The sequence below is a fragment of the Pollachius pollachius genome, assembly GCF_949987615.1.
Source record: "Pollachius pollachius genome assembly, chromosome: 16".
Classification (NCBI taxonomy): Eukaryota; Metazoa; Chordata; class Actinopteri; order Gadiformes; family Gadidae; genus Pollachius; species Pollachius pollachius.
In genome coordinates this window covers 19,899,698-19,917,892 of record NC_136949.1, presented here as the reverse complement: position 1 = coordinate 19,917,892, position 18,195 = coordinate 19,899,698, and the positions used below count along the sequence as shown (strand labels likewise).

The following is an 18,195-nucleotide window of genomic DNA, read 5'->3' as shown; positions in this document are numbered from 1 at the left end:
CCACCTGATGTACTAGGCCATGGACACACACTTTGCCTGAAAATTGACACAGGGGCATCTGGGAACACTCTTCCACTGTGCACATTCAGACAAATGTATGGAAACATGTATGCAAAAGACTGAAGAAAAACAACCTAAAACTGTCTGCTTACAGTTTTCATGTGATTCCATGCCTCGGAACCATCAACATTCCATGCCAGAACAAAGAGTCCAGTTGGGTCAACGCAAGGTTCTACGTAGTGGATGTACCAGGGCCAGCTGTAGCTGGATTACCCACGAGTGAACTGCTGAAACCTGTGACCGTGCACGTGGACACAAACAAAGGAAAACTAGATGACAACAAGAAAATCACACAACCAGTGAAACAACTAAAAATACTTACCTGTGATGACCTCAAGAGAGCATATCCAAATCAGTTTGTCAAAACCATGGCAGTCAATAGCTGCAATGGTTTTGACGGTATTTCATCCACAAGTGGATACTCAAAATATCCACTTGTGGATGAAATGCCTGCTCCAGTATCCAGCCATGCAGTCACACAGAAAATGCAGTCGTACATGTCATTATTCGGACGTCCACAAGAAATACTGACTGATAATTTATCCCAGTACACAGGACGAGCTTTCCAAAGGATGATAAAATATTGGGGAATAAGACACACCACCAGTTCACCCCACTATCCCAAGAGCAATGGCTTTGTTGAAAGACATGTGCGACACATCAGGAGCACCGTGAAGAAAACACAACAAAGATGACCTACACATAGCCTTGCTACAAGTTAGGGTGACACCTATTGACAGCAAACCGCCTTCACCTGTGGAACTGCGTTTTGGTAGGCCTGTCTCCACCATACTGCCGAGCCGAGCAGATCCAGGTAAAGAGGGACACCGACAGCATCTGGCTCACAGAGCAGCTGTAATGAAGAAATACCACGACTGCAACTGTCACAGAGAACTCCCTCTACTCCATCCTGAACAACGTGTGACTGTGTGGAACAAAGACAGAAGAACATGGCACCCAGCAGTTGTCTTCCAAAAGTGCAATAAGCCACAGAGCACTACATTGTGCACTACATTGTGCAAACCCCAAATGGAAACAAGATAAGGCGTTGCAGAAGTCACTTGCGTGGACCATACAACACACAAATACAACAAACTACAAAAAGACTCCGCTTTGCTGAGCCACACACACTGGATGAAGGACATGAGGGTCAATCACAGACCGCACCACCCTGTGGAACTGAGACTGAGCCACCAGACCCAGAGAGCCCTCAGCCAGTGCGTACAAGGGTAGGAAGGGCTTTGGTCAAACCATCTCACTACAAGGACTATGTCTAACAGCGAGATTGATCGTAATTTAAAAAAAAAGAGAGTGAAACATTACTGTCATGTGAGGAATATGTTTAAATGTTTTGGTTGGCAGAGAGAGAAAGAAAAAATAATAGTTTGACAATGCCAATGGATCGAATCATTCTCATGATATGTTAATGCTTATGGTTTTTAATAAGCACTGAGTTACTTTTTAATACACAGTGTTATGTATTTTCCTGATTCTCTAGCTCAACAGGGGGATGTTGTGATATGTAAATGGATCCAGATTATAGCTATGCGGAGTGATACGTCACTACATGAGCAGCGTAGGAATACCGGTGTTGTATTGTTCCTGAACCTTACCTGAAGTAAAGATACATTGGCTCTTATACTCAAGTCTTCTTCCTTATCTCTAAATATCACTTCAGTCACTAGTGATTAGGGGGCTGGGAGTTGAACAGTATTGTGTGGAAGCGGTAGAGGGTAGGTGACACCAGTGATTTACCTCTGATTGTCATTGCCGTTGTTCGCCAGTGAATTCCCGATGAGTATTCCCGTGCTGTTAAGTCTCCATCTTCTGACATCCCTATTAGATACCACAATCTCCGACACCCGGTACACACCAGGCAGCTCGAGCCTCCACCATTCGTTGGTGCCCTGGCCATCGGTAAGGCTGTAGCTCTGGTGCGCTCCCTGGGGGCTGCTGTTTCCGCCGATGGCGTGTTCAGCCTCCCCGTTCAGTTGGGTTGACGACTGAAGGGCCGTGCCGTTTGTAGGATATGCTATATTCATCCTTGCCACTAGGTGGAGATATTCACCCTAGCAGAAAGTATGGCTAGCAGACTAATACTAGTAGAGTAAGGATTGCAAGCTGCTACCATGGACCTATTGAAGAATGCTACGCATGATGCACGTGTGACCGGCTGAATCTGCGTTGTGTATTTTTCTTAAGTAGAGACGTCACCCAGGATCTCAGTCTGGACTCGGGATATCCGACGTCCATTTATTGTTTGCCGCTGAAGATAAATATAAAACAGCTTCCTTTCAGAAAGTGCCCTTAAACAATAAAGAATCAGAACAAAAGGGCATTACATACATACAACTTTATCACAAAAATGTTTGAAATCAAAGAAATAAAAGCCATACCTGAAGATAAATATAAAACAACTTCCTTTCAGAAAGTGCCCTTAAACAATCCTCCAACTCCTATACAAAGCACATAGAGAGGGAGGGCTACTAGCATGATTACACGAAGGTCAGGTGCATGCTAGCATATTGTAATAAAATATAAAGTTCTCAAAAACACTGCAATCTATGTATTGTTATTTACATGACACTTCCATTAAACAATTTAAGGTCAAAATAATTAATATAAAGAATGGTGAACTATAAGATGGTTGAAGATTTGATCACAAAATGGGGGGAAATAAATGCACACAACTCTTCCCAAGAGAATCAGAACAAAAGGGAAGAGGACAGGGAGGGACAGGAAACTTATGGGGTTCTCAGAAATGTGGGCGGGAGGAGCAGAAGGAGGTGGAGCTAAATCAAAGAACAAAATCAAATAGAAAGGGGCACAAAAGGCAATTTTGTGTAATTATAGTTAAAGGGATATTACAACATGTTACACTCACCCCCCAGAATTACACAAACATTGGAACCATAAATAAAACTTGCCCAGACCTGACCGTAAACTGGCCACAAGAAAAACAAGACCCAATAAAGAGTTAAGAGTACCCAGAGGTTAGCTAAGCCCCTGTGAACACTATAGACAACGTGAAGTGCCATTTACACCACATGCTTAGGCCATACTTGGACTGGGCAAATAAAATAAAAAATAAATAAAAAATTCACTCGCCATGGGTAATGGGTAACGCCAGGAGACACCTGCCATATAAGCTCAAACATGGATTACAGTGGACACTGGCCGGACACCCAGGACTGTCTCTAGTTGCACCATGGACTCTATGAACCTAAAGACTGGCTTGATAACTCTCCCAAACCTCGAAGTGTGGCAATCACTTGTTTGAGAACTCTGAGGTTGAGTATCAATTACCGGAGAGACATGGGGCCCAGAGGAGGGGGATGACAAGGGGGTACCAGCACCAGCAAGCCCATCTGATGCAGGAGAGATCATCAGAGTAGGTAAGTCACGACTGCCAGTGGCATCCTCATCCCTGACTGGGGACTGTTCTTGGACCCACAAGGCTGTACGGTCATCGTTACCCTCACTGACCCAGGAGATCGAATCAGCCATAGTGGGATCAACTGCACCACAGTCTGTCTCAATTGCTGACACCTCAGACTCAGGTAAGTTTGACATGGGGCAGCCATCATCCACACTGCCGACGCCCAGGGTATCCAGACTCTCATCCAAGGGAGGAAGCTGACCTGGAGCAGGAGATTCCGGTGCACCACCCTCTCAAGTCCGACTCGATCCCTGATCTTGTAGGTGTGGAGAGAAGGCTTGGAGGCCACAACTGTGTGAACAACTGGCTCCCATTTGTCAGCAAGCTTACGCTTTCCTCTGCCACCCTTGTTTGCCAAAAGAACCTGGTCACTGACGGAGAGAGGCAGACCCTTGACCTTTTTGTTGTACTGGTCAGACTGGTGTTTCTGCTCAATGGCAGAGTTCTTCTGAGCCAGGAGCATAGCAGAGTGGAGGTCGCTCGCCAGAGACTTCACATTGGCATCATAGTCAAAGACTGTCTCGTCACAGAGGACATTCTTGAATAGGAGGTCAAACGGTAGCCGAGGGACCCTCCCAAACATCAAATAGAATGGCGCAAAGCCAGTTGTGTCATGTGCCATACAATTATAGAAAAATGTCATTGTCCGGATCAATTGGGGCCACTTCTGTTTGGATCTGGGATGGAGAGACCGTAGCATGTTGCCCAGAGTGTGGTTGAACCTCTCTGTGTCGCCGTTCCTTATGGGATGGTAGGGGGAGGTCCGAGACTTGTTGACACCAGCCAGCTCCAGGAGTTCAGCAATGAGCTCGCTCTCAAAGTTCGCACCCTGGTCAGAGTGGAGACCCTGAGGGAAGCCGTAGACACACAATAAGTTGCCCCAGAGCTTCTTCGCCACCTTCCTCGCCGTCTGGTCCTGGCAGGGGAAAGCATGTGCTAATTTGGTGAAATGGTCAGTGATCACTAGCACATCCACAGACTTGTACTATCCTCGGCTGACCAGAAGTCAATGCACACAAGCTCCAGAGGGGCAGTGGTCTTAATGCTCTCCAGAGGGGCTCTTGCTGGGGGCTCCAGGGTTTTGCTGAGAACACATCTGTGGCAGTTACAGACATGATTGCGCACATCCTTCTCCATATCATAACAGAAGAACCTTTGACGGCGAGAGAGAGGGAGCGAGGCTGACCCTGGTGACCAGCCAGGTCTTGAACACCAGACAATGCCTGTGACTTCAGGGACTCAGGCAGGATATTTTGGAACCTCTTGTGTTTTGTCAGTGGATCCCTGGTGACCCTGTGGAGGACTCCATGCAGTATAGTGAGCCTCTCCCACTGTTTCAGAATCCTCAGAGTGCACTGGCTCTCGTTGCAGCGCTCACGCCTGGAGGGTCTGCGCTTCCTATTTACATAGCAGAATACTCTCAAAATGACTGAATCCTGTTGCTGATGGTTTTGCAGGTCTGCCAGTGAGAGCGAGGGGAACAAATCCTGGCCAGGAGGGATCAACGACCTCAAGCGGTCATTCATAGAAGCAGCCCTCTGCCTCGGTGCTGAGTCCCAGTCATCACAAGAGGAGAGAAGAGAGGAGACGTCATCCTCTGACATGGACACATCAACGGTAGCACAAGGAGCAACGCTTCCTAATGAGGCTGACATGTCAGGCGGAATGAGTCCTGCACACATCCCTCCTCCACTTCACACACCTGTTCCAGCAGCCCGGAGTATGGCTCAGACAGAAGACGTTGGCTCAGAGGCTTCACAAAGGGGTCCCTGCTAAGGGCATCGGCCACCACATTCAGTCTCCCTGGAACATGTTTGAGCTCGAAGGAGTATGGTGCAAGCTTAGAGACCCAGCGCTGCTCGCAGGCGTCTAGCTTCAGCTTGGTCATGATGTACGTGAGAGGATTGTTATCAGTCCAGACAGTGAACTTGAGACCTTTGAGCCTGTGACTGAACTTGTCACACACAGAACATTTTAGAGCCAAGAATTCCAGTCGATGGGCAGGATAATTTGCTTGGCTGTGACTGAGGGACTTGCTGACAAATGCTATGGGCCTGGCCTTTTCTTCGCCAGCAGGAACTTGTGAAAGGAGTGCACCTAGGCCATCCAATGAAGCATCGGTGGAGAGGATGATTGGCCTATTGAAGTCTGGGTGAGCCAACACCACACAATTGAGGAGCACACTCTTCAAATCATCAAACGCCTTCTCACAGTCAGGGGTCCAGTCCTGTGGAGTCAGCTCATGGAAGGTGCCAGCTCTCCTCATACCACCAGTGCCACTTCCCTTGCGTTTCTGGCCCGCTGTCAGGGCAAAGAGGGGCTTTGCGATGGAGGAACACCCAGGGATGAAGTGTTGGTAGTATAGGACCATTCCGAGGAAAGATCTCACCCTCTCCTGTGATGGAGTGCAGCCATCAGCTTTCATCAGATCCTCCCTACAGAAGCCAGAGATGACTTTGACTTTCTGTTGGTCAACAGAAACGCCACTGCTCTCCGGCCAAGAAATTTCACAGACCTACGTAGAAAGTGACACTTCTTTTGAGCCAGCTTCAGATTGTTGGCCCTCAGTCGGGAGAAGACCACTTCCAGACGTTTCAGGCTCTCGTCCTCAGAGGGAGCAACGCCCAGCAGGTCATCCAGGTAACAAAGGAGGCTGGAGAAGTTCAGGTCCCTGAAGATACTGAGCATCATCCGCATGAAGGACGCTGGACTATTGCACAGGCCTTGGGGGAGCCTATTGTATTCATACAGGCCCAGAGGCTGGGAACCTCCTGTCAGACTCATGGAGAGGGACGTTGTAGAACCCTGATGTCAGATCCATGGTACTGAAAAAGGCATTTCCCCCAAGGGCGGCAAGGCAGTCAGCCTGATGGGGCATTGGGTGGGAGTCCTTGACGGTCTTGGCATTGAGCCAGATTCTCAGGTCTCCATTTTTCTTCCACACCATGACTAGTGGAGAGGCGTACTCACTCAGAGACTTGCTGATGATGCCTTTCATCTCCATCTCAGACAGTACTTCTCTCAGGTAGTGGTAATGAGCAGGAGGGACTCCACGGTAGGGCAGTCGGAAGGGGCGGTCATCAGAAAGGTGGATACGGTTGATAAAGTCCTTTGCCTCCCAACAGTCTAGCTTGTCCTTGGAAAGACATCCTGAAACGTCAACAACAGCTCAGCCAGCCCCTTCTTTCAATTAGCAGACACTTCACAGCCATCAATGTCTATGTCTGCTAACCCATGGTCCTTCAGCAGCTGCACAGGATCAGGCATGGATTTCGGAGGAGTAGGAGAACCAGAGACGTCAGACTGTGTCTCGCACAGACCTTGAGTGTTGGGCAGATCCTCAACAGCCAGACAGGGAGAGACATCAGCCAGCTTGGCATTGCGGCGGAGCATCACAGGGCTGTGTGTGGGGTTCAGGACCTTAACAGGAACCCAACGATCCCCACACATGGGTGTCACGAGACGTCCCACCAGGATATTCTTTGGGGTTGACCGTGTTGAGGTGGGCTCCACAATCATCAAATCGTTCGTCATGTGGCTATCCGGCCTTTCTTGATCCTCTGCTGCGGTCCACAGTTCAGGAGACTTTAACCTAAACGACATGGCGAGACCGGGGTCAGAGCAGTGGGTAATTTAATTTAATTTAAAATGTTTTTATTTCGAACAAGTAAATAATAATAAAAAAAGCAATAATAAACAAAAAAATCAATGAAACAAGTCGACAGTCACAATAAAGTAATATTTACACACAATGAAATCAACAAGAGAAAATAAACTGTCTTAAGCCTGATTTCCACCGGGGACGTAAGCGCCGCGGAACGGCTGCTGATCGCTGCCACTCTAATCAATGAAACCATTTCCACCGGGCGCGCTGCGGAACGTCTCAGCAGCGTCCCAGGAGCGGCACGCCGCGCCACAGCGCTATCATTCCGTAGCACTTCTATTTTTGACGCGAGCCGTTGCTGAACCGCGTCAATTTCAACAGAGCAGATCGAGCCGGGCAGGAAGTGAAAAAGTAAAAGCAATAGAGCATCCGGTCAATTTTCTAAATAAAACACAATACTCAGCTCGTGTAGCCTATCACAACTTCACATCAACATTACGTCATGACCGGTGGAACCAGGTCAGCAGTCAATCAATCAAAGGGTCTCAGAGGATCGGCAACATGGACGACGAGAGACTGATTGTCGAAGTGGAGCAACATAAAATCATTTATGAAATAAATCATCCTTTTTATAAGGACAATGTCAGAAAGGACAAAGCCTGGCATTTAATTGCAGTAGTTTTGGGAGTGGAAGGTGAGTACATTAGGTTTAGGATTATCGCGTGATCTCGTGATCTCGCGTGAATACAGCTGGCTCGCAAGGCAGCGCTACGCTGCCGTTACGCGCCCAGTGGAAATTGATGCAGGGCAGAGTTTGCAGCCGTTCCGCGGCGCGTACGTCCCCGGTGAAAATCAGGCGTTACACTTGCTTTACCTGTTCGAAAAGGGGTGAGAAGAAGAAAACTTATTTAATCTCACCCCTTCTCCCTAATTTATTCATCTATGAGTATTAGCTTCCTTATTAATGATATAATAATGATCAATAAATAATTATATATTAATATATATTAGTTGTCAATATGAAACAATTCATTACCAGCCATATTTGCACTGAAAGAATCCCCACTTAACATTTTAAAGAATGAGAAATGTGACCCTCTAACTGAGAAAATAATATTCCTGGGGACTAAGATACCTGCACAAATCATACAATAACATAAAAACCACCTCTACAAGTACAAAGACCTTCCCCCAATACTCACAGTAAGAGAGAGACTAAACATGACAATACACTCCCAAAGAATAACCTCAATGTAAAATAGAAGGCATAAAAATAACAGCCTTTTTCTTTTCTCACACACCCAACTATCGCAAAGTAGCGCAGTTTTTACTTCCCATTCGAGCACTCTTAATGACTACTGTGTACCTCACGCGCATTCAGCGCTTATAAGACCAGGGCGCAGGACAGACAGCAGCGGCAGAGAAGAGCAGGACAGACAGCAGCGGCAGAGAAGAGCAGGGCAGGCAGCGGCAGACGCATTCCGGCGACCAGGCGAGTGATGATGGTCGGCGATCCGACGGGTCAAACGGCACCAAACACACATTGGTCGGGCGGTGCGCAAAGCCTGCACACATACCCCTACAGGTAACAAAAAGCAAAGCAGTCTCAGCATAAACAGTATTATATAATAAGCTAAATAAACTATTCAAAATTTAGCTTTAATTTCAAATTCTATATTTTCGATATTTTTTTTTAAATCAGTGTAGGCTATGGTATGCTCGTCCATGGTTAAATAAATGTTTAGGCCTACTAGAAGGATTTCGAGCAATGTTTTATTCGCAAAGACTGCAATATTTTTTAGAACGCTGTCATGCACCTACTCATGAAATGGAAACTCGATCTCTGAGCACCCCACAATTACGAACAGAACGATCGCCACAGCGAAATAGTTGGCCTGATAGTAAAGCAAGTTGCTGATCACTCTGTTTTTCCATTTGGTTAAATCTCAGAACTCGGGTTTAGCAAAATGGTCAGTTCCGGGAAAGAAATAATCCCACGGTCTGGGTATTGCTAGCTTCATACTTGCTAGGTGTTCAGTAGCACTAGCTGTAAAGACCTCAGGGCATCCTTTTTTACCCTAGGTTGGATTATTCAGCAACGGCATATATTTATCAGGTGGTGAACCATCAACCCAGACACGATTGCCAGCTAAATCTTTCCCCAGAATGACATGGACTCCATTGATTGGCAAAGCAGGACGAACCCCGATGAGAACCTCCCCATTTGCGAAGCCATAAGTCAAACTGATTTTGTGCAAAGGAACACAGAGTGTATCTAACCCCATTCCCTGCACCAGCACACACAGTAACCTGTGTCTGTGTCCTGAGAAAAGGGCAAAGCAGATGACAATATGAATGAGTCCCTTGCTCCTGTATCTCGCAAAATTCAGAACTCTACTTTGACCACCAGACAGAAATCCATCAGAGATAAATACCTCAAAACCAGAAAATTCCTCATTCTCAGCTTTATAGAGGACCATCCTAGAGACAACTGGAAGGTTCCTAACTGAAACAGTTAGAGCAGCTGGTTTAACAAATGTATTGCCTCCTTGGTTTAATCCGGTTTCCAGGAAAGGGCAATCTGCTTTCTAGTGTCCCCTCTCACGACAGTAATTACAAAACTCATCAAAGCCGCCTGAATGTGAACAATGGTTCGGCTTTGTAGACGCGGACCACAACATTTTAGCAGAGCGACCAACATTGGTCGATGTAGCATGCACCTCTGGAACACAGCTTCTCCCCAAATTTCCTTTATGAGCCAGAATATATTCGTCTGCTAACGTTGCTGCTTCATGAACAGTTTTTACCCAACGCTCAGCAATATGATTGGCAACTTCAGCTGGAATACAATCTCTGAATTGTTCCAACGCAATGATATCACAGAGGTCTTCAAAATGAATGACCTCTAAAGCTCACCATCTCCATATCTTGAAATGTTTGGACAAATCTCTTGCAAATTCCACATTTGTCTGTCGATCAGCCTTTTCCCAGGACCTGCGTGTTGCCTATAGGCCTCTGGCACCAACTCGTATGCTGTAAGAACTGCATCTTTTACAGTGGAATAGGTCTAACAGGCCACTGCACTAAGAGCAGAATAGGCTCCTTGGGCCTTTCCTGTGAACACTGACTGTATCATTACCACCCTGTCAGTGTCAGGGCAACCTCTCATATCGGCTATACGCTCAAAAAGTGTAAAGAATGTGTCTGGATCGTTCTTTAGTGGGTGTTCCAGACCATTCTGGACCCTCAGGATTACCCACCATAATACCTGCTTTAATAAGGTCTAATCTGTACTGCTGCAACCCTATTTTCTCCCTTTCCAAAGACTGTCTTTGCCGCTCTTTATCCATTTCCAACTTATCTCTTTCCATCTGCAAGAGCAACAGCTCCTTTTGCTGCTCAAATGTTAGAACTACTGAAGGAGAAACAACCTCAACAGCAGTATTACTCTTTACTGCTGGCAAAACGCCACTTTCAATTGAAGCAGCCCTCAATACCTCTTTAATTTCCTCTTTTAACTGATTATCCCAAATGCCAACCTCATAATGCTCCACTGGCTTTAACAGTTGGTCTTTTGTGCAACTATTCAAAATTGCCTCAGAGGGACACTGAGCAAAACTACTGACAGAAGCCATATTAAAACAATTTTGATTACAAAATAGAACTCAAACTTCCCCACTGACTGCCTATCCAAAACTGAATAATCTCGACCCTAGTCTTCATGCAGCTTGAGGTGGGTATTTTTGTATGCAGTAACTGCATGACGTTTAATCAAGGAAATGTGCTACAACAAATACACCAGGGAGAGTGAGCCAATTGGGCAGGACTGCTTTGCAGCAACAATAACCTCAGTCGTTCTTGGTCAGCTGAAAAGGTAGGCCTTCACCAATTTACTGAAAGGAATTATCCTGCAATGCTTTCAGCTTACTTGGTGCCAACATATTTGAATAAATGTAGAGAAGACACAGAATAAGAGATGTTGGTCCCATGAGGACCTGAGACAATGACAGTAGGACATGGTATTGAATGCTGGAGGCACAAGATTCAATCTGAAGATGGGTCCTTTCCTTCATCAGCATTGGAAACCCAATGTACAACGTTGCTGAAACATTTCCTTGCACTTCCAGTGTCTGCCATGCAAAGGCTTAAAACATGGCTCAGATCTACCATGTCTGATGACAGATTCACAAAACTGGCACTCATGTCCAAAGTCAAAGAGAGTCCCTCGGGGTGGAAGGCCTCTGACCACAGGAGGAGACCGCTAGTCTCCATGAAAGGTGATGCATGTAGTGGAGATAAGTCAACCAACATGTTCTCTCTGTTTCCATTCACACTGATAATATGAGTGTTCCACTTTCTTTTTCCACAAAACAATCAAATTCAGATTCTGTCTTATGTCGTGTATTACATTTACATTTAGGGCATTTAGCAGACGCTTTTATCCAAAGCGACTTACAATAAGTGCATTTGTTACAATAAGTACATTTGTCAAAAGAAGTGAAACAATATATCGCTGTCGGTACAGTAAAGATGTTCATAGAACGAAGTGCAAGTATTACAATCGCTAGGCTAACGCATTCCCCGTGTAAAGCAACGATAGCAGCTACTGTAGATGCTACACAATTAAGTACCTTGAATAAGTGCAATGTGCAAGTGCCAGGACGTACAACATTCAATGGTGGCTGTGCATTGGTTTCTATGCAGATTCGAGGTGAACTCTGAACAGGTGAGTTTTGAGTCTTTTGCGGAAGCTGGTGAGCGACTCTGCGATCCTGACATCGGTAGGGAGCTCGTTCCACCACTGAGGTCCCAAAACAGAGAAAAGTTGTGACTTCGCTGATCGACCTTTGCTTGCTCTTAGTGATGGCGGTGCCAGACGTCCAGCTGAGGTAGTTGAGCGGAGGGATCGAGCTGGGGTGTGTGGCTTTACTAATGCTTGGAGGTAGGCAGGGGCAGTTCCATCGACTGCCTTGTATGCCAGCACCATCATCTTGAATCTGATGCAAGCTATTACAGGGAGCCAGTGGAGGTCTCGGAAGAGGGGGGTTACATGTGAGAACTTTGGTAACCAGGTCACAACAGTGCGTAGCTATCAAAGAGGGCCCCCTGGTTGCGATCCTTCCTTATACACTTTTCAGGAACACCCAATAGATGACCTTGAACTTATTAAGTACTTATCACATTGATCAGTGAACTTACAAAACTGATAAAAAACACACTGGTTAATATTCTATGTTGGGAACACCACATACTACTTACATTTACATTTAGGGCATTTATCAGAAACTTTTATCCAAAGCGACTTACAATAAGTACATTTGTCATAAGAAAGTGAAACAATATATGGCTGTCGGTACATAAGGATGTTCATAGAACCAAGGGCAAAGCACCAATAATCGCTGGCTTTACCTATTCCTCGTATACAACAAAGATAGCTAGGATAAGATGCTACATAACAGACATACAATAAGTGCGTACATTAAGTTTCAGGACGTAGGCCTACAACATACAACAAGTAGGAGTGGCGGGACGGTGTGACTGCAGAGTCTCTAGGTGACTGCACTTACAGTACAAACAAGGGTCATCTTTCTGTTCCGTTGATAGTTTTCATTCACTTTTATTTTATTTATGTTATTAATTAAATGAGTGTTATGAATAACACAATGACATTTCAATGTATCAGTGAATCAATTGTCATGTTTTTATGTACATACAGCACATATACCTATGTACACACACACACACACACATACACACACACACACACACTCATCCCTCGCTGTGTGTGTGTGTGTGTGTGTGTGTGTGTGTGTGTGTGTGTGTGTTTGTGTGTGTGTGTGTGTGTGTGTCGAGGTAGGCAGTGCGCACGCGCGGGAGTTCCAAAGCGAAACTGACTACGAACCAGACTGCTGCTCTACGATACCGGAGACACGTTTAACAAACTGATATCAGGGTAAGAATAAGTCTCCTCAAAAGAGATGATCTTTAACCACTTGTCCGTATTTCACTGTTTCTAATTGTCCTATTGATGACAACTGTTACAGGCATTATTTGCGTTTTTATCAGAGTAGTCCGTTCAAATAGAGCGAAAGTAAACCTATGTCCCCATTGTAGTGCTACGTTCACTTATGATCCTTCAAACGAAGGATCATCACAAAACTGCGGTGAAAATCACCTTACTGAAACACAAACATTTCAAGTAACTCCGTTTACATTACGACATTAAAACGACCAACGTGGTACAAATGCAAAGCAAATACATCTCAACTCATTCACTAAGTGCGCAGCCTTCTTTGTTTATCGCGTCATCCGGTAAAACTCACTGCACTCGGTCTACTCTCAGAATTCCGAGAGATGAGGACAAAAAGGGGCTGTGCCTCCGTGAAATCCCCCCAGAAGGCTTGGCGATTTCCCCACTTCCAACTCGGAGGGCCGGTGACCGAGGCATCTGGATCACACCATCAATGCAATTTCAACTCTCCACGTGGAGAGTTGAAATTCTCACAAGAGAAAAAGTAAAATTGTTGTGTATAGTGTATCTAAGTGTATAGTCAGAGCTGTCCTGATCTCAAATGTACCTGCCATTGTCAGAACGTATGGAGCAATGTGTTTCTATAACAAGTTCCAGCTATAATGATACAGTAAACATGCACTACAGTTGTTGTGTTAACAACTTATTTGATAACCGGTCGTAGTCTGAAATAGATCGCTACCTCTGAGTCAGCCCTTGTTCGGCTGATTCAATGCATTTACCATAAAGGACAGAATACGCGCGCACTCCAAATTTAACGACCTTGACCAAGGAGTAGCGATTGTCGGCCAGCTTGAGCGCAGTGTACAGAACCAGATGACAGACCTACAGAAACGCATGACTGACCTACAGAACCACATGAAAGAAAAACACGCTGTCAGCTCTAGAGGGAATAACAGCATGAAAAGTTGTTCTCCATCAGAACTTAAAGGACAACACTGACCAGTCTTGTTCCTTTTTATGTAGCCTCCAGAATGTTCAAACTAAGTGAATGGACTGGGAGAGAAGGTAGGACTATACGTTCACATTGATCAAGCCAAGTGCCAATTAATAGATCCTTGTCAATTATTTTTATTTTCCTCTTGCTGAAGACCAATTCCAGAATAATGGCTAAACACAAATTAACATAATGCCTTAAATTGAGTTAGTAGTGTTTTGTCGATTGATTATTTTTCAGTGGTTTTAATGACGGACTGAAAGACATTTATTTACTCAAAGGAAGGCGGATGAGGAGTTTCTACAGTGTGAACGGCAGTAATGGCTGTAGTCTCCGCATCTGTGAGGAATTGAAGGTAAAGTTGAAGGCCAAGGGTCAGACTGAGGTGATGTCACCAAGCCAATGTGACTACCTCCTGGCCTTCTGTACCATCAGTACAAGGCCTGGGATTAATATCCATGAGACTATGGAGAAATGTCCAGGTGAGGACTGGAATGGAATTCAAAATAATGAACCTATTAACCCCAAATGATCCCTGTTATTATATTTTTTTATCCTTTGTCTGGCCCTCCCTTTCTGCTTTCTCCCACGCTCCTCTTGTTTCACACTGCAGGTGGAAAGCAGGTTATTTTGGTGATGCTACATCATACCTATGACCATGAAAGGTTTGACTCTCCCAAGGCAAAAGAGATTTCATCAAACATCCTCCTCAGTGTGGACATCTTGTTCTATGAGGAAAAGATGCTGGAATGCCCCCACAATGAAAGGGAATTTGATAGGATCCTGGGAATAGTTGGATACCCCAATTCTATGGTATTTAAACAATATCCAGATATGCAATGAAAAACGTAAATCACACCTGCAAACTTGTCGCTATTTCGGCGACAATAGCCGTTTTCTTGTTCAAATTGGTCATTCACGTGAATCGTGTAGAACCAGAGTTTTTTTCTGGGGGGGGGTGCGGGGAAGGCTGTCCTTCATATGAAACATTATTGTATAATAGTTATAATCAACATTTCTCTGGGCTAATCAGAATCTCAGCACTTGCTTCAGAATCTTGAAGCACACAGCTCCAACTGAGCTCGCCTTTATATGACACGCCTGGCTACCGCATGAGTCTGATGGAACTCTTAACGTCAATTTGAAGTAGGGGTGTAGGCCTACCGCTTTTTCAATGTGATATAATTTACAATAATATTGTAGTTTTAGGACCAAGTCAATGCCGAGTACTGCACGGACGTAGACCTTGCATAAAGTTAGTCAATTCTAACAACATAGGGCTATTTAGATAAATAATCTGGTAAGGGTGTTGCCCTAGGCTAATACACCAACAGCAAATTTCTGTATAATAAAGGGCTACATTTTGCATCCAAGTCTGTCATTTGATATCTTTCCATTGTATCGTGTGCTGCAACCTCCGTAATGAATATTCACGCTAAATCCCGCTCAGGGTAGCTCAGGATTCGAGTAACCGTATATCTCGAAACACCTTCGACCAATGATTCCCCCCCCCCCATGTATCGCATGTATAATAACATATATGGGGACATTTCTGTTGAAATTAGTTTGGAGATTTTGTCTGCCAGCCAGTTTGGCCTAGACTGTATATTAGCCCTGATGGTTAATATAGTTTCAATTACTTCCATTTCACACCGCACATTTTGACCAATACTTCTGGCAAATCATATCGCCTGTATAGTCGTTTTTGTCATTTATGACATAAGCATTAATATCTCTTCACAATTAGTTTGATCAATTGGAAACAGGACAAAAACAACCACTGTAAAAAAAGACCATTGCAACGATTCACTATTGCCTCCTTTTGTGGACAGGAACATTGAAAATGTCATTGCAAATTGTGCAATTATTATGTTTTTTCTTTATTAACATCTGTGCTTTTCAATTCCCAGTTCAACCATTTGAAAAACCGGGTCATCGGCCTGTTCTATTGTAAGTATTATACAAATTGAAATAACATTTGAGTAAAATGTTGAAATCAAATGTTGAATATTCCAAATGCATTTTTTTGTTAATCTTAGGGTTGGTAAAACCCAAGATGCTGGCTTTTCTCATCGCCATAGCAACACTGTTGATTGTCTCCAATCGAGAAGGACCAAAGAAAGCTCTACGCATGCTCTTCCGCATGGACTCTGCCAGTGTATGGGACTACTTGCCAACTGTTTCGAGTCCATGACCTTGATGAATCTAGTAATTAATGTGCTGTATACAGCACATTATATGTGCTGTATGTAACATGTTGATGGTTGTGATTATACCAGGTGCTGTAGATAAGATTTGAAAGAGCGAAAGAGAGCAAGCCAAACAACCAAAAAAAAGAAATCTGTGAGAAATGTTGCATTTTACACACCTGTGATTGGTACGATGTAGTAGTCTATCATCTAAAATTGGGCAGAAACCAGTCAAAAATATGTTCTCACAGAGCATTTCACTCACTTATAGCTGAAAGATGCATGGCATTTCTATAAAATTATGCCCTTATAATAGCTCTATATAATATAATAATAGCTCTTAAATCATACCTACCACACCATTAATGATGATATGATGAATATCATCGTTGTGCTTGGGGATTTATCAATGTTTGGGAATGACCTCAAGGACCACAGATGTTCGGAGGTTATTGATCAAGAGGTCTAACTTGGTAGCACAAACCTTTGTGTTCAGAAGTGGATTTTATAAAAAAGGATAATAGAATAAAATGCTCTACAATTTATTCAAGTTATTCTTGTGTTAAGGGCTTACATTTGGACAAACAATCTTTTTTTGCATTTAATTCATCATTTAGAAGTTACTACTACATTGCCCATGATGCACATCTGCAACCCAAGCAGCGTTGTGTTTGATTATATTAGTGCATGATTGTATGTACTTCACCTGGCTGGCTAGGCGCAGAATTGCAACTCGCTAAATATATATTTTTTAAATGATTACAATTCTAATAAATAAAATCCCACTTGACTGGCAGTGTACAATGCTAGGAAATGCATCAAAACGTGTAACTATAATCTAGATAAATAGGGTTTGTTTACAACCAACTGTGTTAATATGTGTTGCACCAAATGTGTATCCAATTCATAAAGGAAATAAAATACTGACGATACATATTTTAGTGACTATGTATAATGATGTAGCCCATACACTAGTACACAACCAACATTTGCTATTCCAGGCCTTCAGTGTGTTACAAACACCGGCAAAAAATGCTTAATTACAAAATGGTACAAAATATGGGTTTAGGTTCGTAACACACACACTTGAAGATATACAGCAGCAGGTCCCATGCCTCAACCACACAGTAAGAATAGATTACAATCATCAACCGATGAACCAATCAATACACAGCACTAGATGCTGTTGCGTTGTAGTAGAGGTTATACTGGGCGGGTTGATGCTGCTGTTAAGGTTATAATGAGAGTTGTTGATGCTGCTGGTAGAGTCACTCAAACATCACAGCGAGTTTGCACAAGACGGTTTTTAGTGAGCACGAGACAGTTACTAGTTGGCCCGGGAACCCTTCTCGTGCGGGATATATATAATATATGTATGTATGCTATGTAATATATATATATATATATATATATATGTATATATATTTCTTTTTACATAGCACGGTGCGCAAACCACACAAACACCACTACTTCTGTGTGGAAATGGCAGTACACAAGTTAGTTAGCTAATTTTGACTTTACATTTAACTTCATTAAAATGACTGTACTGTTCTTAGAACTAGTAATAAGACCAAAGTTAAGTGCCAAATATAGCAAAGTTGGCCCTTTATTTATTCCCGTTATTTCTCTCTTTGATAGATAGAGCAACAGTGTGGTTTCGGAAGTGAAGCTCCCATTCATTTTTTTTGATTTTTAGCCATAATGTCGAAACCATCCAAAGTATACTTACCACGAGCCAAGAGATTATGAATTGTCGATTACTGCTGCCACTAAACTCTACGATCGTTTGCCACAGAGTCACCATGACGTCCCTCTCTGACATGATGCAGATTGTTAGAGATGAGGACCAGAGCGTCCACAGGGTGAAAACCATTACAAAACAGGCTTATTGTGGCTTGTGGGTCAGGACCAGTATGAAGACTACAGGGTCCTGGG

The 18,195-nt window shown here is 44.0% G+C and overlaps 1 protein-coding gene across 2 annotated transcripts; it reads left to right on the top strand.

Moving 5' to 3' along the window:
* Positions 1 to 12,993: 12,993 nt before the first annotated feature.
* LOC307088041 (uncharacterized protein) lies at positions 12,994 to 16,791 on the top strand. Of its 2 annotated transcripts, none has more exons than XM_079753800.1 (6): positions 12,994 to 13,056; positions 14,101 to 14,142; positions 14,353 to 14,553; positions 14,685 to 14,884; positions 15,982 to 16,021; positions 16,111 to 16,791. In XM_079753800.1, exons 2-6 carry the CDS (start codon positions 14,109 to 14,111, stop codon positions 16,263 to 16,265), a joined length of 630 nt encoding a protein of 209 aa, XP_079609926.1. In that variant the 5' UTR covers positions 12,994 to 13,056; positions 14,101 to 14,108; the 3' UTR covers positions 16,266 to 16,791. The 2 variants fall into 2 exon arrangements, with proteins under 2 accessions (XP_079609926.1, XP_079609925.1); XM_079753799.1 differs by having other exon boundaries at positions 13,028 to 13,056; positions 14,312 to 14,553.
* Positions 16,792 to 18,195: the final 1,404 nt, after the last annotated feature.